At 31.3% G+C, this 23,893-nt stretch overlaps 3 protein-coding genes across 4 annotated transcripts; 1 reads left to right on the top strand and 2 right to left on the bottom strand.

Annotated features, from left to right (window-relative positions):
* Positions 1–4,542: 4,542 nt before the first annotated feature.
* On the bottom strand, positions 4,543–11,436 carry LOC111600823 (autophagy-related protein 2 homolog A-like). Of its 2 annotated transcripts, XM_023317126.2 has the most exons (6): positions 11,195–11,435; positions 8,408–8,729; positions 5,640–6,766; positions 5,216–5,490; positions 4,922–5,081; positions 4,543–4,560 (listed from the first exon to the last, which is right to left on the bottom strand). In XM_023317126.2, exons 1-6 carry the CDS (start codon positions 11,357–11,359, stop codon positions 4,558–4,560), a joined length of 2,052 nt encoding a protein of 683 aa, XP_023172894.1. In that variant the 5' UTR covers positions 11,360–11,435; the 3' UTR covers positions 4,543–4,557. The 2 variants fall into 2 exon arrangements, with proteins under 2 accessions (XP_023172894.1, XP_023172895.1); XM_023317127.2 differs by lacking the exons at positions 4,543–4,560; positions 4,922–5,081; positions 5,216–5,490; positions 5,640–6,766 and having other exon boundaries at positions 8,502–8,583; positions 8,652–8,729; positions 11,195–11,436.
* A 278-nt stretch (positions 11,437–11,714) lies between these two features.
* Positions 11,715–13,597, top strand: LOC111600826 (28S ribosomal protein S5, mitochondrial). The gene is made up of 2 exons (XM_023317130.1): positions 11,715–11,948; positions 12,501–13,597. Exons 1-2 carry the CDS (start codon positions 11,813–11,815, stop codon positions 13,580–13,582), a joined length of 1,218 nt encoding a protein of 405 aa, XP_023172898.1. The 5' UTR covers positions 11,715–11,812; the 3' UTR covers positions 13,583–13,597.
* A 4,589-nt stretch (positions 13,598–18,186) lies between these two features.
* On the bottom strand, positions 18,187–18,810 carry LOC111600847 (cytochrome c oxidase subunit NDUFA4). The gene is made up of 4 exons (XM_023317152.1): positions 18,766–18,810; positions 18,652–18,705; positions 18,418–18,564; positions 18,187–18,321 (listed from the first exon to the last, which is right to left on the bottom strand). The coding sequence occupies exons 2-4, from the start codon at positions 18,691–18,693 to the stop codon at positions 18,259–18,261; spliced, it is 252 nt and encodes an 83-aa protein (XP_023172920.1). The 5' UTR covers positions 18,694–18,705; positions 18,766–18,810; the 3' UTR covers positions 18,187–18,258.
* Positions 18,811–23,893: the final 5,083 nt, after the last annotated feature.

Genomic DNA, 23,893 nt, shown 5'->3' with positions numbered 1-23,893 from the left:
CGAAAATAATCGGAATTCTTTGAAATTAAACTGCATCTTTCCACGTGGAGATAGTTCTCTAATTGTTTCGATCTCTTGAATATCGGTGAAGAGTATAATCACTCCCTGATTGACAGATAATTCAAAGCTGCTCACTGTTTTTTCTTCATTTGGTGTTGTAGAGTGTGGCTCCCACATTAATAAGTCGCTATTTAGACGGTTATAAATTATTTCATAAATTTCTTTAGATCTAAAAAGATAAAGAAGTAAAAGTAATTTACAAAATTTGTTAAAAACAATTTATTAAATATGTTAAATTTTTAATTTTTCATATAGTTTTTAAAATGAATTTATAATTTATAAAATTTCCCTGCTTTTAATTTAATCTTAGACCTTAAACAACTAATCAAGAAGATTTGAAATTAATAAAACTTTATTACTATAATATATTTGTATGTATATATAGATCAGATAAGAGCGGTAAAGTTCCGCGTAAAAACAACATTTGTGTAAATATTTGTTATAAATTGATATCCCAGTTCTTATCCCCTCTCAGACTTTTTCACAGGGGTATCCGTTATAATCCTGTTTTTGGTTGCAACTTCTTGGACTATCCAAAAACAGCCCCTTCAATTATTTATTATTTATGCTAATTTGACACGCTCTTAGCGTATAAAGGATTTCTATTCTTTTTTTGTAGTTATAAGAGGCAATGACCAAACCTATAATTTAATTCACAATGAATTCAAAATTTTAACACAAATAATTAAGTTTTTATGGATGTATGAGCTGACAGCCAAACGAGCCGATATGGCTAAAAATTGAATTTAAAACAAATACAAAAAGGTGGAGACATTTAACAGCTCCATTATAAAAATAAAGTTTGCACCACATATTTTATTATTTATATATTTAATTTTGACGTTCTTGTTCTAAAAATTATCACGTAAAATATCGCCTATTAAATATTTTTAATGTATATCAAAAAATAATTTAAAATGCACTTACTCTATAACAATTTTGATGATCGGAATAGAAGCCATAATGTTAATGTTAGATAATTCTTTGCAATTTTCACAGAATTCGTTAATTTCATCAGTATCTCCAGGCAAAAAAAAATCGCTTTTATCTAAAAAAATAAACAAACAAAAATATTTTAAAATAAATAATCAAGTCGAAGAAGAAAAAGGCACTTAAATAATCTAACTTCCGACAGTTATAATAATGAAAAAACATTTTTCTATCAGTATCTTGATTTGACAAGTTCTACTAATTTTCACTTTATTACTGTATATATATTACATGCGTTGGATATTTAGAATTGTATATATATAAATTATAGTGAAGTTATAGTAATAAGATTACGACTATCTTAGCAGTTTTATACATTTTATAATTCTGATAGCAAGCAGCGCTTACACTTCCACCGCAAAGCTATGTATGATTGAAAAGTTACAATGTTTTCATAAATATAAACACTGCAAAAACAAATTACTAGATACATATTAGTTGCAGGAAAGCTTTTTGCTGTTTCTACATGGTGAGGACCGATTTTTCATCAATTATTCATTTGCTGATGACAGTTTATCTTTAGTTTTATGGCTTGTTTTAAGTTATAAATAACCTTCGTCAACTACGGTTAAAAATCTCTTAATTGTAATCCTATTGATTTTACTTAAACATTATTTCATGAAGGTCAAAACTCCCTCTTTAATGATTAAAATTCATTGCCAGTGATATCTATATTTTTTGGAGGAATATTTTGCCTTGAGAGTTGTTGATTCGTGGAACACAAGTAAAATTTCTAATTTTCTAATTTTAGGGCTGATAAATGATAGTGTTATAGGATTGGTTCTGCATATATTTTTTTAACATTTTCATTATTTAAAGGTGCTATCAGCATAAAAGATAGATATACTTGATTTATTCAATCTGTTTACTTCGTGAATAAACAAAAATGTTTACCTGCATTATCATGAAGTCCTTCAATATGTGATGAATAGCCATATGAGCACTTTGAACTGAATGGCGATTTACATTTTAGAGTTGGGCAGTTTTCAATAGAACTTAGTCTTGCATCATTGTTAAAATAAATTTTTAAGCAAACCCTTAAAAAAACATAAATAAAATATATGTTATTAAAAAAACATTGAGTAAATATTAAACATCATTTACAAATTAAGATCGCACGTTTAGATCATTAATTTATTTTTATTGATATTTGCATTATATTCACCTTGCTATTCGCAAGGCTTTATATGTTTGCAATAATAAAATGAACGTGTTAAACATTTTTCCAATCGGCCTATGTCAGTGGACTGTTATTTGTCCATGTTAGTAACAATTAACTCTTCAAATTTGAAGCTAACAATTTTTCTAAAAAAATATGTAATATTCGATACATCTAATTGAGTTAATCCATATATTGATCATTATAAGAGCGGTGAGACATCAAAAGTTCTTGTATTGAGAATTGATATTAAAATTTTTCTAAAAATAGTTTGGTTTTATATTAGAACAACGAATAAGATTAAAAAATTAGTAATTAAGTTCAATAAAAAAATTTCGAACGGGGTTCATTTTCGCAGATTCAACGGGGATCTCCTAGCCGAACACTTCCGACTTAAACTTTTTTACTAAATCGAAAACATCACCCATCATAGTTGGAGAAGGGAAACACGATGCAACACTTGATAAATTACAAATATGTTCAATGTTGTTCACGCTTAAATTATTTTTGTGATATGTTGATGAATATGAATATAGAAGAATTTCTAAGTTAATTGTAAATATTATTATAAGCTGTTAGATGTAATATCTTTTTTATGTGATTCGATCTTTGCTTCACTTGAAATCGTTCTAAATTTTAATTAAGTTCGGTCCAGTAAAATGCTGTTGTATTTGCAAATAATTTTTTTTTTCTTTTTTTTTTTTGCAATAACTGACTGCAATCACAATATACGCTATGACTTACTTATCCTTCTCAGTTAAGCAATCCAATTTATTATGGTAGGAACATTGCATAATTTTAATTTTGTTTTCATTCGAATCATCCTGAAAAAATAAACATTGTTAAAAATTGTGGTTATAAATTATATAAATTTAGTATGTCAATTATAGAAATAGTAATAGTCTTACTTATTATTTCGCAAATAAATATTTAAAATTGGTTAATGTCAATCATTTTTGTATTTAGATAGCGTCATATGTACCGACGATAAAATACTTATGTTATTTTAAAGTCTTCTGGAAATATAACTCGGAGATTCTTACAATAAACAGACAATAAGTTTAGTTTCCATGACAATCTATTGACAATAATTTACAATTCATGAGCTCGAGCCACATGTCTCAACCGATCACCGTGGGGGATGAGGGAATAATCATCAACGAACGATTCGCACAGAGTCAGCACAGATAACGGACCCGTGATGACAATATAAGGGGTTCACCTTTTCTTATTTGAGGTCATAGCCGTAATAATTAAAAGTGCACACCTTAATTACAATAACGGTGTAAGGAAGGTCCCGGGACCGGTGGGTTCACACTAGCTGAGCACCACATGACATGATCTTGTACTATTGCAGCAACAGTTGCATGAACACAACTTACTCATTATCTAGGAGCACAAAGAAACCGAGGAATTCAGTCTTATCCTCATATATCAACGCTGGAGGCGTCGAAATCATTCGATCAAGTTAAGCACGAGGTCTATGTTCCATTTGTCTTAAGCTTTAGTTACATATTCATTCTATCCAATATATAAGTTTAACATCTAGCTTATAACCAAGCACATCTTAAATAAATGGTCTACTTCAAAAACAGGGGAAAATAAATATATTCTTTTATTGATACTCAAAAAGTCTAGTAATTGGAATGATCATACAACCAATTAGAATATAATCATTAGCAACGTTGTGGTGATTAACACTACTTCAAATCATTTGGGTGTCTGAGGAAACTTCTATACCGTACAAAATTGGATAATTTAATAGTGTATATTTTTATGATGCCCCTCAACTGGTTGGATTTTTTAAAAAATTTGAAAGGTTATATCTCCTTAATAAAAACTTCGATTTGAATTAACTAAATGTTGTTATACAAAACAAGTAAAAGAACTCAGTCGACCGGCGTTTTTAAATATTTTTCATGTTGGACATCACACTTTCACAATCAAATAGCATATTTGTCATTATCATTAAAAAGTTTATTAAGAAAGTCGATCTAGCAGAAATAACAAACAACAACGGAAAAGATCCCATAGTAAGATCCCATAGTAAAGTCAACAGCGCAGCACAAGTGCAGTCGGTGCGTAAACTGCGCAGTAAAGTATTTATAAGAAAGGGAATAATGACCTCTTCACAGAGCAGCTTATAATTATTGTAATATCACCGATCCGCAGGGTTCAGGGTATCTTCTAGTCAATCAGTTTCGAATAGAGCATTCTTACTTGTTTTATTTTCAGACTCTTCAAAGAAGTGTTTAGTTCGTTTTAAGGTCACTCGCCGAGAGGCAAGAGTCGTTGTTCTGATGCTGTTGTATATCCTCATTTAATATTTTTCATTTTTCGTTTCTTCATTACTAAGAAAAATTGTTATATTATAACTGTGGCTAATCCTGCTTGCGTTTTTTTGCTGTTTTGTTTCCAAATCGCTTAAGGGTTTTCCACGATACATTTTTAATAATTGATTTAAGTTTGAGAATACTAAAGATTTTAGTTCTATATAATTATGCAAATGAGCCAAAAATATACCATACATTTTGAATTTTCCGATTAAAACCATGTTCTGATATTTAAGTAAATGTTCAATAAAAACAAAGAGAGAACAAAAACATAAACATGATTTTCCAAACCTATTAAGGTTAACACTCAACAATCTTCAAAGCAGCAAATCTTTACATTTACTCTTATATACTATACATAAATATATATTATACTTACACAGTAATATCCATAGATGTTGTCAACAAATATACTAATATATAATTTCCACTCAATTAATATATTTTGTAAATCAAATAAGAAATAGTCCTTTCTTATATTTTTCTGAAACCCTTCAAATTTATCGCTGTCTCTAGGTAAACCTCCGTTCACTGGAAACCTATTTAAAAATTAAAAAAAAAAATATTATTTTATAACTGTCAAAATATCATAAAGCACTTTTGGTACTTTTAGCGGATACAGAAATCTGTGTTGAACTACTGTATATTATTTTATTTTCAGTGAAAAACGTACCTCAAATTACACTTTAAGTAGTTACACTTAATTTGCATATCCATTGGATTTCCATTTTCCGAAATGCATTCATCTGTATCATCCTGATTTATGAATGGAGATATGCCTAATAGCGAACTAATTCTATCATAAATTGATATATCAAACTCTACAATACAGTCGTCAATCGTGCATTCAATTTTGTTGTTACTTATATTATAGTTTTGCTTGAAAAGACACGACGAAATATGGGACAGAACAATTTCGGGTCGAGTGTGATATCCGTCTTGACAGTTCTGAAACATATTATTTTCTTCATATTACTATTTGTTATTGGTAACGTTAATAAACAGAACTTAGCCTATTAGATAGTGGTGATAAGATAAACATTTTTATATTTTAGTTAAATAAAGTTAATTAAAAAATAAATAATACTAAAACTTACTTTTTTTCTGTCAAACAAAATTAAATGAGTGTTGGTGTTATCAAGAATTTCACAGAAGTCAAACATCGTTGCTGATAATGTTGTTTTTAAAGTCAGTTCATTACAAAATCGTTTTTGATTTCCACTGACTAATAATGATGAGATCATTAGCAACAGATAATTATTGTTTGGTATTGGAATATGGCATTCTTTCTCATTTTTTTCGATAGTTGCGGTTTGAAAAAAATAACTAGCAGTTTCCAAATATGTCGCGAAACTTTGATTAGTATATATACAGCTAGACCCAATATGATGGGATGTGCTTTCAAAGAGAATATCGGTATGCAAGAAAACACCTACAATTTTATATATTTGCAATTTAAACTTTAAAATTTCACCAGATTTTTCATCAATTTCCTCATTTCTTTGAGCGTTGCTGTATGATGTTGTTAGGCTGTTTGTAGACGTTGAAGATATTATAGATTCGCATTTTTTTGACTTCTTTTTATCATTATATATATACTCTGATTTTCTATATCCATCTTCAGCACACCATTCCTTATCTTTTTCAACAAGGCCAGACATTTTTGTAGGGAAATGTGTATTATGTACTTCAGTTTTTGAATCAGTATATTTCTTTATCAACTTATCTTTTGGTCGTACTTTATCAAACCCTTTAAAAATTCGAATTAACATATGTATTTGACGTGGGGTAAGCATAAAATAAATATCGTCTATTGTAACTTCCAGGTTAATTTTCGGACCAACAATATTTTCGGTTTGCTTAATACTTATTTTAAAATTTTGACATCCCTTAAATTCAACAATTTTACAAAGTCGTCCAATAGACTTCAAGTCCGCTGTATTAGTTTCCGTTTTTGTTATTTCGGAAGTATGAATCGTTAAGTCATAAGTTACTAGATTGTGCTTAGCTATCATCGGCAATGATATCATATTAGCTGCTTGATCTGTGTTATCGGTATTACTTAATTCCTCATGTGATGAAAAATTTTTTTCATATCCAGTTTGATTTTTATACTCAATATGGTGTGCTTTAAATGATATAATCAGCTTCTTTGATGATTTAGGTAGCATATATTCGATATTAATCGTTGTGTTAGTTAAGTTTGCATGTATTCGATTAAGAACTGAAAAAAAAAAATAACATTTATAAATTTTTCGACTTATTTATATATATATATACAATACTGTATTCTAACCTGTGGTAATTAATGATCTTAAAACTGATTGATTTTGAAAACTATGACCACAACGACAAATCGTCGTTTTACTAAGTAAACTTACTAAATAAATATATGATCATAGGTTCAGTTTTCTTTAAATTCATAGAATTAAAAGAATATTAAATATAAGAATTCAAGTGGTTATTATCTGTGATCATCTGATCGTGTTTATATTTTTCTAATACGCCTATGGGCGTGGTGAATCTGGCTATACTAAATCAGGTATTTTAGGTATAAGTAGACAATCCAAGATGAAAAAGGTCCATACACATTATTTAGGGCGTGTCCAATAATAAGTCCTTATATTTTTAAGTTGTGGTGCTAGAGACTTGAAATTTCTATAATTGAGTTACTGTTTACCTCCTCTATCGATGCACCAAGCCCTTTTTTGCACCGTTTAGAGTCAGTCAAACAGTTGTCAAGGCATGACAAAACGGGAAAATCTGTATTATTATACCCTGATCCCAGTGAAAAAGGGAAATCAGGATATATTGCTTTTGTGCAAATGTATGTAATAGGCATAAGGCGGCGTATTCTTAACCATGTCGTGTGTATGTATGTGTGAACGCGTATATCTCAGCATATATATGAGCTAGACATGAAAAACATGATCAAAATACAGTTATAAATTATATCTCGTACGGCTCAAGAGCTAGAGTTCCCAAGTTTTGTATTTAGTTTTATGTACATTATGTATATTTTGTAAAATTTTGAATTTCGTTATATTTTGGATATTCCAAATTTCCCCAAATCCTTTAAATTTAAGTTCAGTTTTCCAACTGGGCAACAAATGGGCCAATATGTGAATTTTGGCATTTTTGCAAAATAGGATATGTAGATCATATGCTGAAAATGTCATTAAAATCCGTTAAGTAAAACAGAAGTTATTGAATAAAACGTTTGGCCAATTTGCAAAATCAAACAGCGACAAGCGTACGCATTCTTCCTATCCTATTTGAAGAATTGAAATCGCGATTAAATTGTACTTGAATTGTCAGCTGCCAATTATGTTGAAATTTGCTACTTGTTGTACAATCAGTGCAGTGGCGGTGTTGCTAGATTCGGCGCTCGACATCGAAAATTACTGGGTTTGATAACAGGTGGCGGAGGGACGGTTTTTGTTTTTTTATTTATTTATTATTAAGTAGATATGTTGCTAGATTAGATGCACATTGTATATGCAAAGTGGTTAGTATTACAGTTATAAATACAAAAAAAATTATCATTCACCTTCGCTTTTGATTTAAAACAAATTAGATACATGTCGGGGATGCGGGTGATTCTAATATTTAATCACGCTTAATCAAAAATTCATGTTACTCATTTAATGTTCGAAGCGGGGCACATTTGTTTATATTGAATGAAAATCCTAATTTTTTTTTACATTACATTAATTTATTCAACCACGTTCAGAACACAGCCAGTCGCAATACCGATCGACCGAACCTCCCGTCGTTCACATTAGCTCTCTGATAGTCACGTTCGGACAAGGTAGCATATATATTATGCACAAAATGATAAATATTATTCTTAAGTTTTACTTGCCATTGTCAATAGTTTCAGCAAACTTTTCCAATCCAATTAAGGTATTGTTGTGGTTTAAAAATGGTATGTCATCATCAATTTGTTTCATACATTCCTCCGCCATTTGCATTGAACTACTAACGGATGACCACATCGATTCTAACATAGTTGTTCCACTTTGACAACGTGTCACTGGTCTTAAAGTTATTGTCAAATTTGAAACATTAAGAGAACTATCGTTTGTCATAAGAGCATTCCACGGTACCATTGCCGTTAAACATCCAATATGCCCGGAAATCACTTCAAAAGCCCAGCCTTGATCTTCAAACAAATCATTGAGAGCCTAAAATAAAAATATTTAGAAAAATTTGTTTATATTATATTCCTTAGCAATAATATTTTACTTTATCAGAGTAATCATTTGTAGAATTAGATTTTTATATATTTTTATATTAATTAATTATTAACCCTGTCCCATCACGTCGAACTTAAAACTATTACAAGACTAGAATTTAAAAATAATCTACAACAATTATTATATTTTATACAAATTACAGAAAATGCTCTAAATTGAAGATAATTTGTAAATATAGTTAAGTGTGAAAGAGTTTGCATTTTGACAGAATAAAATATGTAGCTCATGTGCTGCAAATTGCATACTTTTCTTATATTACACATAAGTTATTAAACAAAGAAGTTGGTTAATAATTAAACAAATAAGTTGGTATTGCGTTGCTTTACGCGATGGTTGATTCAAAATTCATGAATTTCAAATAAGTAGCAACTCTGAACTCTGATGGTAGTAAATTGATCAACTTGACTTGAAGTCGTTAACATTGTAAATAAAGAAACCCAATGGTCTTATCACATCTAAAATTAAATTAAATCAAAAACATCTAGCCATACAAGCTGTAAAAATATCCCATCCCATTACCATATGAAACTCACATATATAAATAGAATAGAGGGAGACTTTAGAAAATAATCCATCTGCCTGCGATATGCTTAATTGAAAAAGTCATGACACAACGGGGCAAAGAAAAAAGCTTTAATTGTTGAAGTTTCGCTACTTACGCTGCAAATCAAAAATCACGAATATCATATAGCTAGCAATTCTGAAAAGCAACAATTAATTTGACACTGAAGTCACCTTTCTCTGATAATATCCTTATTTATTTTTTTAAGAATTAGCCTTTAATAAAAATGTTCAATTTCAGATCCTGGTTTTTGCCATATAATAGTAGGCTCCTTCTTTTCGATATTCATCTTTAATCGATCGTAGAACAATTCTTCGAAATTCAGGACTTCATATTGCCTTTATAAAAACTTTGCTGTCAGATCATTCTCTGGAAATCACTGAAAGTGTTCATGGGTGAGCAAGGGTATAGTGTATGGAACGGCAAAATCAACCCCAACACTCTTACATCGTAAGCACATTGCAAAAAGTTAATTAATATGGACCAAATCTACCCAGCCTACAGTGAATGTACGCTTGCCGCGTTTGCAGTATCATCATATTTAACAGAAAAACAGAACATGAAAACCAGAAAACGATTCCAAACTTAAAAATTTCTCTTATGTCAGTCCTAAAACTTAAGAATTAATATTCATTAATTTATGAATATGGAAACCTATTTATTGTTATTATATGTTTCATCACCGGCGTCCTAAAGAGTCGATCACCGTCAAAAATTCATTGAAATACATTGAACATGCTACAACGCTACATATGGCATATACTTTTGCTGACATGTGCTTTTGCAAATTGGCCAAAAGTTTTGTTTAGTAACTTCTGTTTTAATTAATGGTTTTAATGACATTTTCAGCAGATGCTCCACATATTCTATTGTATTCGTGGTAGAGATGCAAACGCTTTCACATAATGGCCCTATTTCCAACTAAACTTAAATTTAAAGAATTTGGAGAAATTTGGAGCCGGTATCCAAAATCCAACAAAAATCAAAATTGCACAAAATATACATAAAACTAAATACACAATTTGTAGGCTGTAAATCTTAAGACGTCCGAGATATAATTTATTAACTGCATTTAATCATGTGTTTATTCGGTAACAATTAAATGCGAATAGTTATCGAATATTTTAAACAAAGTTGATATGCGCGTGCTACACACGGACCTACAACAAATCTAGGTCTTATAGAAGCTGAGATCGACGCGTTCACACATACAGACAGGGCTCAATCAACTCGGCTTGTTGTCCTTATAAAGAATATATGTATTCTTGTGCCTGTTACATTTACATTTACATACATTTGCACAAAACCATTATACCCTGATTTCCCATTTTCAATGGGATCAGGGTATAAAAATGCTTATCTACTAGGAACATATTGCCATAGTTTCCCACTGCGTGTAATTTCAGTGCCGATATTTCTTGTGTTGAAAAGTTTATTTGAAATGCCTTATCTATGTTATATATGTGTTAATATTTTGCTTAATCTGTAAATCATTTTCTGAAATAAATTTCAGGTAGTGACAAGATGTCATATCTAGTTAATCCACAAAAACTTTTTGCGCAACATACTTTTGTGAGCTGAGTTAGATTCATAATTATTTTATGAATTGCATTTTTAGTTCAATAAGTGCACTCAGAAATAAATATACAAATGCAATTTTATTGCACTTAATAATTATGAACATGATCATATATGCATGCATACATATGTAAATATGTAAATACAATTATCTTAAATATATATTGTGTTTAATATTTATACATGGCAGTAGTACCAATTTATTCAATACGTAAATTATATTTATTATAAATAATATCGCAATGTAGCTTACCTTAACCTTTAGTGATATATTTTCAACTACTGCTTTTCCATTGTAAAGATCAACTTTCAATTGTTCTAGATTCAGATTATTTTCAAAGAACTGACCTAGATACCTCTGTAACAGGTATCTACAGGTCTTTGTTTTTAATCCATCCCAAAGATTAAACCACGACATCGTGAAATTGTGAAAATTAAATACAATAGCTTAGTTTTTAATCCTTTGTTATTGTTTTCCGTTGGTGATGTGCTATTGGCAGTTGTTTTTTTCGATCGCAAAATCGATAACAACATAGTTAATAACGAGACTTTATTTTATTAGTTTTGTTGTTTTTGCTTTGAATATAAACAGTAAAGAAAATAAATTATAATTATTTTGTTTATTTTATAATTAAATAAAAAAAATAATATAAGATATTAACAATAATACAACATTTACATATTTATCGCACATTTCGCACGATTACCTTAAGTTATTCATTGATTAGACGGTAAATTTTTAAGCGATATTTGTTTTAAGTATCGATATTTTAGCTATCGAAAAAGTACTTAAAAAAACAAATTTAATCGAGAAGTTTTATAATAATATGTAACATTTACGTATTACCTGTCAATTGAGTACAAGTATAAAATGGCCAAATTGTGGCTTATGCCATTTATGATGTCCAACTGGCGGGCATCCGCACCGCAGCTTGCATATTATGCAAACGCAGTGCGCACTCCCTCCGCTGTTGTTTTTACACGTAACACTAGCTTTTTTAATAAATGTAAGTACACGTGCTGCAAAGTCCAATATAAATATCCTTATTTGCTTATAAACTTTGGTTTTATCGCTACTGAATTTATATTACGAAAATAAACATTCATACAATTGTAATTAAAATTTACGTACATAGACAGTTTTTTTTTATATTTTCACACCGCGCTTAATAAGTGATTGAATAACTTCGATTCTATATGCACACTTTTAGTAATAGTGCCTTTTTATCAAATCGCAAGATTTCCGAAGTAAAAATGAAAATAAAATTATTAATTCTTATTATATTTTCTCATTGCTGAGATTGCTGCCCAAATTAATATCTCATATTAATTACAGTTGTTTCTTTAAAGAGTAAGTTGTTCCGAAATGATTAGTAAAAGTTAAATTATGTGGATACATATAAGTTATGTTGATATTTTTAATTAAACATGTATCCAATTATTTATGCTATACAACTTATTGATATGTTTGATATGATTTATCATAAATAAGATTTCATGTCATAGAAAATATAAGCTCAGTTTCGTTAAATTAAAATTTTGAATGGTGTCTTTTACAGTACCAGCCGAAGATATCTGGCGTGGGGTAACAGCAGTAAGTAACGCAGGTAAAAAAAGAGGCCGTGGAAAGGGGACAGGAAAAAAAGTTGCGAAGGATTTGAACAGAGGCCAAACAATTGGGCTCGGCAAAAGTAATTGCATTTGGCCTGGTCTGAATGCACCAATTATACGAGGAAACGAGCTTACGCATCAACAAAAACAATCTGAAAACTTGGATAGAGAAAAAAGCATTATTAGCTTGCGTGATTCCATGAGCAATTTCAAGCTCATGAAATTAAATCCTATAGATCGAGGTTGGTCAGGATCAAAAATGCCAGGTCGTAGTATTGGACCACCAGATGCTGTTGGAGAAGAAAATTTTAATTTATTTGATACACGTGTATTAGAGAATAAAATAGTATTTATAATGAAAGGTAATATGGGAAGAAAAAGACGGTACTCTGTATTATCTGTCACTGGAAATAAAAGTGGATTAGCTGGGTTCGCAACAGCTAAGGCTCCTGAAGTTCGAACTGCCCTCCGAAAATCGAAAAATCGTGCAGGTCAAAAACTTATTAGTATTGACCTTTATGAAAATAGAACTGTAAATCATGATTTTTATACCGCATTTGGAAAAACCAAAATCTTTGTCTTTAAAAAACCGGAAGGGCATGGCTTAGTATGCCACAGGGCCATACAAACTATTTGCAAAGTTATAGGAATACAGGACTTATATGCAAAAATTGAAGGATCAACAAACCTTCAGCACATTGTGAAAGCATTTTTTATTGGGCTTATGCGTCAAAAATCATATGAAGATATAGCAAACGAAACAAAATTGCATATTGTTGAACGTCAAATGGCAAAGAATGGATTTACTGAAATTAAAGCTAGTCCTCTTCAAGATTTGAAAATTTCAGAGAACGATCAAATAATCGATTTTATGCAGTTTACTTTGGGAAATAAAATTGTATTAAGAAAAAAAAAAACTCCACCTTATTATGTAAATACGAAAGGGCACTATTTATTTGAATGTAAAGCGGAGAAATTTAGAAATCAATCGATTGTACGTTTACACAAATTGGTAAATTCTTATACGTAAGAGAAAAAAGTATTTCGCAACATGACGTGTCTTTAATTATTTTCTAAAAAACATTTTTTCGTTATATAATAAATAAAAATAAAAAAAGAAATTTAATAATCAGTAGTAATGTATATCATCAAATTCTGTGTGGATATCAAATTTTTACCCTGACAAATCCGAATCCCGTTTACTTAAATAAAGTTGAACGGAAAATATAGTAAATCTATAAATGAGGTTGCCTTTTATTTTTGGGATTTATTGCACATTGTTCAGTGGCATAATACGAAGCAGGAATGAATTCATTTCAGTTCAAGACACCGGAGACCAGCAAAAATTGCTGCGATAAAATATTGTATTTCAGTGTTTAAATAATTTACAATTAACATATTGGAGTAAAGCAAAATCAACGCAACAGTTTCCCCCGCTTAAGCGGCTGAGGCGGAAGCAAAAAAGTTGTCTACAAAAGTTATAGAAGTGAGGGAGTATATAAATATAATTATAGATTAATATTTTGCCACATAATAGTAGGCTCCTTCTTTTCGATATTCATCTTTAATCGATCGTAGAACAATTCTTCAAAATTCAGGACTTCATATTGCCTTTATAAAAACTTTGCTGTCAGATCATTCTCTGGAAATCACTGAAAGTGTTCATGGGTGAGCAAGGGTATAGTGTATGGAACGGCAAAATCAACCCCAACACTCTTACATCGTAAGCACATTGCAAAAAGTTAATTAATATGGACCAAATCTACCCAGCCTACAGTGAATGTACGCTTGCCGCGTTTGCAGTATCATCATATTTAACAGAAAAACAGAACATGAAAACCAGAAAACGATTCCAAACTTAAAAATTTCTCTTATGTCAGTCCTAAAACTTAAGAATTAATATTCATTAATTTATGAATATGGAAACCTATTTATTGTTATTATATGTATCATCACCGTCGTCCTAAAGAGTCGATCACCGTCAAAAATTCATTGGAATACATTGAACATGCTACAACGCTACATATGGCATATACTTTTGCTGACATGTGCTTTTGACAAAAGTTTTGTTTAGTAACTTCTGTTTTAATTAATGGTTTTAATGACATTTTCAGCCATCTGCTCCACATATTCTATTGTATTCGTGGTAGAGATGCAAACGCTTTCACAACTAAACTTAAATTTAAAGAATTTGGAGAAATTTGGAGCCGGTATCCAAAATCCAACAAAAATCAAAATTGCACAAAATATACATAAAACTAAATACACAATTTGTAGGCTGTAACTCTTAAGACGTCCGAGATATAATTTATTAACTGCATTTAATCATGTGTTTATTCGGTAACAATTAAATGCGAATAGTTATCGAATATTTTAAACAAAGTTGATATGCGCGTGCTACACACGGACCTACAACAAATCTAGGTCTTATAGAAGCTGAGATCGACGCGTTCACACATACAGACAGGGCTCAATCAACTCGGCTTGTTGTCCTTATAAAGAATATATGTATTCTTGTGCCTGTTACATTTACATTTACATACATTTGCACAAAACCATTATACCCTGATTTCCCATTTTCAATGGGATCAGGGTATAAAAATGCTTATCTACTAGGAACATATTGCCATAGTTTCCCACTGCGTGTAATTTCAGTGCCGATATTTCTTGTGTTGAAAAGTTTATTTGAAATGCCTTATCTATGTTATATATGTGTTAATATTTTGCTTAATCTGTAAATCATTTTCTGAAATAAATTTCAGGTAGTGACAAGATGTCATATCTAGTTAATCCACAAAAACTTTTTGCGCAACATACTTTTGTGAGCTGAGTTAGATTCATAATTATTTTATGAATTGCATTTTTAGTTCAATAAGTGCACTCAGAAATAAATATACAAATGCAATTTTATTGCACTTAATAATTATGAACATGATCATATATGCATGCATACATATGTAAATATGTAAATACAATTATCTTAAATATATATTGTGTTTAATATTTATACATGGCAGTAGTACCAATTTATTCAATACGTAAATTATATTTATTATAAATAATATCGCAATGTAGCTTACCTTAACCTTTAGTGATATATTTTCAACTACTGCTTTTCCATTGTAAAGATCAACTTTCAATTGTTCTAGGTTCAGATTATTTTCAAAGTATAGAGTATCAGATAATCATGCATGTATTATTTCAATATTTTAACCGCAAATTTGGTTGACATTGTGATAATTGCTTTTTCCTCTTGCGACATGGGCTACGTGGCTGTGGACTACTGGGCGCATTGGTGATATCGGGAGTGCAGGGTGAAAGGTTGCTGAATTAAAATTATTGTCTAAAATCAAGATATCTGCGAGTTAATCTCTAGCCTCTTGTTTTAATTACACTTATTGGAGTATTAAATAGTCGTTCCCAATAAAACTAAGCTTAAAAATGGCTGATTTGCTTGAATGTCGTGAATAGCCGAACGGGCTGTCAGCCACGGAGAGTCCTATTTAGAAGAGTGTAAAGGTTGCTGCATACTTTTGTGCGCGCATTTATATAATATTTGCTCCCAAAGGCATATACAGTTGCTGCCCGTTGCACATTGTGCAAATGCACGTATTTACTATTTATTTACAAGTTTCATTTGTATGAGTCAACTGCCCTTTAGCCGTCTTTTTCTCGGGCTCTTCTGTCATTTGACACTAGCGCGTTTTATGCGCGAGTATTCATGATATTGACGCATATCCTTTGATAAAAGCCAATTAAAAAGCCATATTAAGCATTCACTGACGCTGACGAATTGCTATTTTAAAGGCCGGAAAAAAACCAAAATAAGTCAAAAGCTTTAAAACCGGCTATCACCAGATCACCTGAAGTACTATTTTTTCGACTTCCCTTCTGCTTTAAGAACGCTGGCAGCATGCTTAAAGCAGATTGGTAAGTCTTAGTAGATGTATTTATCATATATTCTCAAAACGGGTCAGATCATGTTAAGAATGGACCCACAAGAGGTTGCACCATTACAAACAAATACAGGTCAAACCCGTAACGCGTTTGAGAAACTTCAAAATATATTGGTTTCTGAGACCGTTATGAAGATATATAAGAAACAATTGCTATGTGTTTTTCATAAGGTAATAGAAATCAACAATTAACCTCTTACGTTTAATGTGCCGGAACGGTATCCGAATGAATCCAATGAGGTATATGTAGCATAGACTATACTAGCAAGAGAGAAATGAAATGAATAGAAGTTTATGAATGAACTTATTCCATCATGAAATCAACAAAGGGCAACATCCGCTAGGATCCCCGGTATTATTATAACTTTTCTATATTTTTATCAGTTATAGCATAAGATAACATTTAAGCTTCGACCAAATAATCGATTAACAGACATCGTAAACAAAGTATTTAAATTAACGAGGGGTAAGCAGGCACTTACTGTTCACTTATATGAAACATTGCTGATGATATGATGCTAAATTACATATTAATTAATTAGCTGTTAATCGTGCCAAATTTTAATAAAAAAAACCTTAGTATCATTAACATCTGGATGGTATTTTCACAATCTTTAAAGCGTTACTTATTGATCAGAACATTACATTACTTTTTGACAAATAATTCCGATGTATATATTGTTGCGAAAAGTGAAGCTCATTTTATCTTAAAAATGTTCAATCATATATTGATAATGGCAGCGAATAATAGAATATATGAATTTAGCATCAGCTTTCCGGTTCCTCACACTCCACAATTAAATTTCACGAAAGTCAATAAAAATTATACTTGTCGAGTAACCAAACGGCTTTCAACTTTGGAATGTAGAATCGAGGAAATATATTAAAGCTGTAGATATAAGGTGGATGAAATAAACATGTTAAAATATGGGGTTGTGCATGAAAAAAACTGTCAGTCAGTCATTGTAAATTGGTGATAAAATAAATATAAATATAATAGGAATAGGCAGTCAATGCCACCAACTGCATAATTCACATTCAAAATATAAATGTTGCCAGCTCAGTAATTTAGTTGACAATTTTAGAGGGTGTAGATTTTTGTGGTTTATCATCCCACAAAAGCGTTGATGTAAACTATATATATTTATATATATATATATATATATATATATATATATATTATAGTGTATTTTTCGAAGCGGAACGTATTCATGGCTATGTGTGCCAAACTAAGCAGATGGTGAAATTCTTAACGCGGAGTAGATAAACAATAAAAAATTCAATTTCTCTCAATTTGCGGTGGTTAAGGACTCTACTTAAGCGGCCAGCAAGTATGCTGCGTAACAATATATTCCGGCAGAGGCGAGTAGGCTGTACTTCGTAGAACAGCATTAACGGCGGCCGCAGGTCAGGCGACCATCAACTATATTGTCAAATGCTCGCTGGGTATTTTGAGCTGCATTTTTTCAACTATGGTGTAGGCGGTGTATGACTTTAATAATGCTATTAAGTCCAGATCTCGATTCGTGCACAAAATTATCTGACTTGATTTGCCAACTATAACTATTCTCGATTATATAATTTTTTATCAGTTTGATGTTGTGCTAATAGAATGAACATGTAGGCAGATACTGGCGTCAATATCCGAATACGTAATATATGTATATGTAAATTATAATTCGTCAACGCAATGTTTAACAGCACTTTAATGCATTTATTTTGACAATCAATTTAATTGCATTCCATAAAGTTATTCCTCGAATTTTGGTGCTGCACTCTTTGTTTTAGAATAATCTCTTATAGGAGAGTAAAACTGAAAATAAACAAAAAAAATCATTCATTATATAAATATGTACAAAAAAATTTTACAATATGTGTAGCGAAAAATATGAATGCTGGAGATGATTACCTTATATTGTTTGTCCTTATATTCTTGCCATGGTTCTGGATTGGATGACCTATTCCATGTAACGTCTGGATTCCTTGTAGCTAGACGAGTCATATAGTATACGGCTCCAACAGCTCCAGCAGCCACGCAAACGTAGAGGGGAATCAACTACAGTTTAAATATTAATACAAAAATTTGAATTCAGTTTGCAATAAAAATTACGTAATACTAAATGAATAATTTCACTTTACTAACCGCTGGATTTTTTTTAAGACTTTGTAATCCGAGCCCTTGCATTTTATAAATATCCTAGTAATAAATAAATATTTTCTGTTCAGAATGTGTATTTAATATAAATATTTTGCTTACTTCGTTATATTAACTATTCACAAGATATTAAAAACCTTTTCAGTATGTTAAGAACTAGTTCATATTGATGCATACTGACAATTGTCAGCATACCGCCGAAGTTTTGTTATTAGTACTCACAATAATGCGTAAAAGTAGCAACATTTTTTTCAAAATTGTTCCAATTATTTGTTGTAAATAAATAAATAATATGTATTTATTTAGGTACGTTGACAAAGCGAGTGTCAACAAAAAATTAAAATTAAAGCACATAAGTAAAATGCATTAAATTACTATCACTATGCCGGACGAGCACCAATCCACCGCTCACAGTAAAATGTAGTCCAGTGAAATTGCTAGACTATATTTGGAGTGCTAATCGAAACTTCAAGCAAACGTTATTTTTAAGCATGAAGCAGAGAACAATTATAACGGACGAAAGTGCTTAGTTGGTCTGGAATAGACAGAAAAAGAGAAAATTCGTACTAAAGGAAATATAATATAAATATTATTGGAAACCAAATAATGTTGAAGGGAATCCAGAAGATTTTTCCAAGGTTGATTAACAATGGAAGATCAAGAAGAAGAATCAAGAGTATGAAGTCATACATAGATTATGTAAGACAATACGTATACACTTTTGCACCAATTCAATACGATAAATATGTAATACATCAAGGTAATTAACTGTAAAACTACGTGTAAAATTAGTTAGTAAAATGTGGTATAGTATGGTATTTGAAATTGAGGAATAGACACCTCAGGAAAAGATGCTACTAACACGAATACTAGTGCAGAGCTAGATAGCGTTAGGACTCTTATGCATCCAGTGCAGGAATCAGTATCGTTCACAAAGACATGCGGAAAGAGTGCTGTGCAGTTTTGGAACTACTCAGGTGTGCTTACAGTGAATCCAACCGTAGGAGAGCACTGAATTAGATCGGAGCGAACCGCCCAAGGGGACTGAACATGTCTGGACTGCACTTGGAGTGCTCAAAGTAAATTCTTTGATGGACAAGAAAATCATAGCTCACTCGTGTATCCGGATTAGAGTTGAACGTCTCCAAATAAGATCCTGTGTATAGGTTCTCTTGCATATAGCATAAGTGCCTCAGACAGGATATAATCACATTATAATACATTTACTTTGTAAATCGACATAAGAAAAGTGTAATAAAATCCATAAAAATTACCGACATATAAAGATTGGTTACTGAATTCAGCCCGGTGTAAACTAGGCATAAACTCTAGGTCCAAAGTCGCTACATAGCTGCATTGAAATATATATCAATTTAAAAATTTAACAAGCACAAACCTAAAAATTTTGGAAAATTTAATTAAAATAATAAGCACGCATTCAAGAAGCATATATATTATCATTTTTGGTAAATCTATAACATTATATATATTACGTTAAAAGTAAGTTTGACTTTTTAAAAATAAAATTGTAGAAGATACAGTTTTTTGATTTTTCATGCCTCAATAGGTAACTCAGTAAATTAACGAATTGGAATTGAGTTTCCCAAACTGTGTAAAGTACAGGCTATTTTTGATATTCCCGTAGCTCAATAGTTGGATTCTTTAGAATATAGTTCTATAACAGAATACAACTATCTACAACTATCTCGACTGTAAAGGGTCAGAGTCCGAAAAGGAGTTTTTCCCTCTTGCTCCAATAGATTAATAAAGGGCTCGCGTCGGTCACACGACGGTCATCAAGGACTGTTTGCAGAAATACCGTTCGTCGTACAGAAGACACAACACCAAACAAAAACAAAAAGAATAACAATTGCATGAGAAACACAACCCTCTCCAAGAAACATTAAGATGGATGAATAAAGAGGAACCCACGAAGCAGTTACAATGAAAAGCAAAACGAGATTACAAGCTAAAACAGGACAACAGCAATTGTAGGGTAGGGCAGCTAACAAAAATGGGAAATAAAACTGACAACAAGAAAAGGAAAAGAAAAGGAATGCATCAGGAAATGCAACAAAAATGCCATAGTGGAAAACAAGGCCTATAATTTGAGGTGATTATTAAGAATTCAGCTTCGGAGACAATGTGTGGAATGTGGCTCAAGGCGACTGTGTCGACATTGTGAGCCTGGAGGCGTTGGTAGTTTAGTTTAAAAGAAACTACTGAATCGTGGTCACCAGTCAACTCGGACGGAAAATGCGCTGATCATCGCCGGCGCCATCAAAACTTCTCGCAATTCGTAATGCAAATCGAAATTTGATGTCAGTTCAACTGCCGTTAGATTTTGCAGATAGTTATGACGCCTTTATGTTGGTATGCATGCGCAATTTTGTGGTTTTCTTATTGTTTTCGTATACATGTATTATTCTTTGTAAGTGTTCGTCTCTTGTAAAAATGCCAAATCAACATATGACGCCCCAAATACTGCCTTTAATCATTTATTAAGCTAAAATATAACTCCGTATCTACACCGTAAATGTAAAATAAATTAAAAAAATCATTTTAAAATAAAATTGTTTTGGCGACACCCACCAACCCCATCGCTCCACAGCTTGCGTTATTGGTGGCAAATGAAAACTAAGTTGGCAGCTGACAATTCAATCACAATTCAATCCCAATACGGTTCTTCGAATAGACAGGAAAGCATACATTTGAGTGTATGGGTGCACATGCATTCGAAAAATGCGTACGTTTAGATCTGGTTACCAGGTGCTTCTAACAATTGCCAAAGGTTTGCTTAATAACTTCTGTGTCAGTTAACGGATTTCACGAAAATTTTCAGCATATGATCTTCATATTCTACTTGACACTTTAGTAAAAATTCAATTTCTTTCACATATTGGCTCTATTTCCAATTGAACTTAAAATTACAAAACTTTGGGGAGATAATTTAATAACTGCATTTAGATCATGTTCCTAATTGATAACAATAAAATTGGAAGAGTTCTCGATTATTTAAAACTAAGTTAATATGCACGTGCTCTAAACGGATTTTCAAAAAAAATCTCCAGCTCTTATGATGCTGTGACCGATGCGTTATGTGAACGTATATGTACGGTCAGACAGACAGAGCTCAATCGACTCGGCCTACCGTTCAGATCAAGACACCACATACTTTATGAGGTCTGGCACCTTCTGCCATTTTTTTGTACATTTTAACAAAACCAATCTACTCTGATTTTCCATTTTCAATGCGACACGATAACATGGTAACACACAAAGAAATACATTCAGAAACTGGTAGTGTGTTAAACAACGGATCATTGGTAACATTAGCTTTATTAATATGCTCTTCTGTTGAGCACTATTGGCTACAGTGAAACAGCTAGCATGCACTGATTGCTGTGTCAGAGTCCGAATAAAAGCTCTTTTCCTCGCGCTGTTGCCGTTACATCGAACTGGCCTCACTACAGCGTGACGCAGGGTTATAAAATTACACCAGGTTGAACAAGAGAATTGTAATGAAAATCCATAAGAATATATGCCAGTTAAAACACCTCAGTAGTGTCAGAGGCAACAGACATATTATTCAAGACATATTATTCAAACTCAAAAATGAGAAACAAATTAACTTCCGTATATGCAAAAAGTAGAGTCAAAGACTTGGGGAGAACAGTCCCCAATAATAAGAGCGTGGTCGATAAGATTATTAATAAATTGGTAATTTTCAATATTTCTCATCTTTGAATTTTCTTTTACATTACACGTTAGATTATAAGACTTTTGGGTTACTGACTACACACACTCGGACTATATTCTGATAGTGGAAGGGGACTCCTCATTTGAGATCGATATATGGTTAGCGCATACCGCTAGCCTAATTGAATGTTTTCGTATCGTGGATTGGACAAGAGGACTTATCAACTAAATAGAGATTTAAGATTTCTAAGTGTCCATCAAAGTCTAGCCAGCAGAAGAACTGAATAAATATCTTCCATCTAGCACTAAAATCCTATAACACTCGAAAACAGATCGTGTCGATACCTGCCAATTCAGTCAACAAAAATAGATTGTTAAGTATTCAAATTATAAATATTCAATATTTATCATTCAGTTGTATGATGTAAGATCCAATCCAGTCATTTTGACCTGTTAACGGTAATCGGCGATGGCTTAGTTGTAATTAAGAACCAGAGTCAACATTAATGGTGACACAGGAATCATAATAAGCTGCACTCTGGTAAGCTATTATTGTCCTGTAATTATAAACAGTAACAGTGTCAAACACAGAAACAGCTGGCTAAACTAGAATCCATTACTACTTTTATTTACTCTTCCTTACTTATTCTCCATTACTTAACAACATTGGATACGAAGATATTTTATGTCTGCCGCAATCTTGCACGAGGCGCAAGCTCAATTTTGATATGACTAAAAACCGTGGCCTGATTCCAAAACTAATTATGAATAAGCCAAATCTTATGGTCCTAAAAATTCGGCGACTATATCTTTACTTACTTACTTCTCTTAACAACGATTCATTAGATGTACAAACCACAATTTCTGAGAATTATACCGCTGTAATTTATAGCTCGTATTCCAAAGAAATTAGTAAATAATAATTTAACAAACAAAAGCATTGCTTGAACGATAATTTATTTAAATTTGGAATATATTTACGTATTCCTATAATCATGTAGTTGACGAATTTGATAACATTTTACAGTGAGCAAAAAATGTTAACAAATGTCATCTTAATCACATTATAATTTGATTTAAATATATTTAAAAGGGCTTAAAAAATGTACATACATCTTCAGTATGATAAACACCTATATATAGTAGTGGAAAAGACATGCCTTATATATTAGAAATATTTTTACTACAAATGTCTGTCTATACAGCATTTTTAATTTCTTAGCCAGTTTTTATAAATTTATAGTATTTGTTTTGCATAAAATAATTAAATAAGACGTACAAAAATAATTGTGATATTAAAACTATCAACATATGAATAACTTTTAATTATTATTAAAATATTAATCGTGACATCTGGGTTTACTTTTTTATCCTATAAATTGGACTAAGAGTGTAGGAGAGTTTTGATAATAATCTATTCACACTCTGAGATTCGTTTGAGAGTTAATGAAGACTTGATACTTTAAAAAAATATGCTTACCAATCGTGGTCTTAAATAATATTTAGAACTCAAGTGACTTGAATATGTATG

This window comes from Drosophila hydei, unplaced genomic scaffold, assembly GCF_003285905.1.
Source record: "Drosophila hydei strain 15085-1641.00,03,60 unplaced genomic scaffold, DhydRS2 tig00008139-arrow-pilon, whole genome shotgun sequence".
In the NCBI taxonomy this organism is placed as follows: domain Eukaryota; kingdom Metazoa; phylum Arthropoda; class Insecta; order Diptera; family Drosophilidae; genus Drosophila; species Drosophila hydei.
The sequence above is the reverse complement of the archived record's forward strand: the minus strand, read 5'-3'. Positions and strand labels throughout refer to the sequence as shown.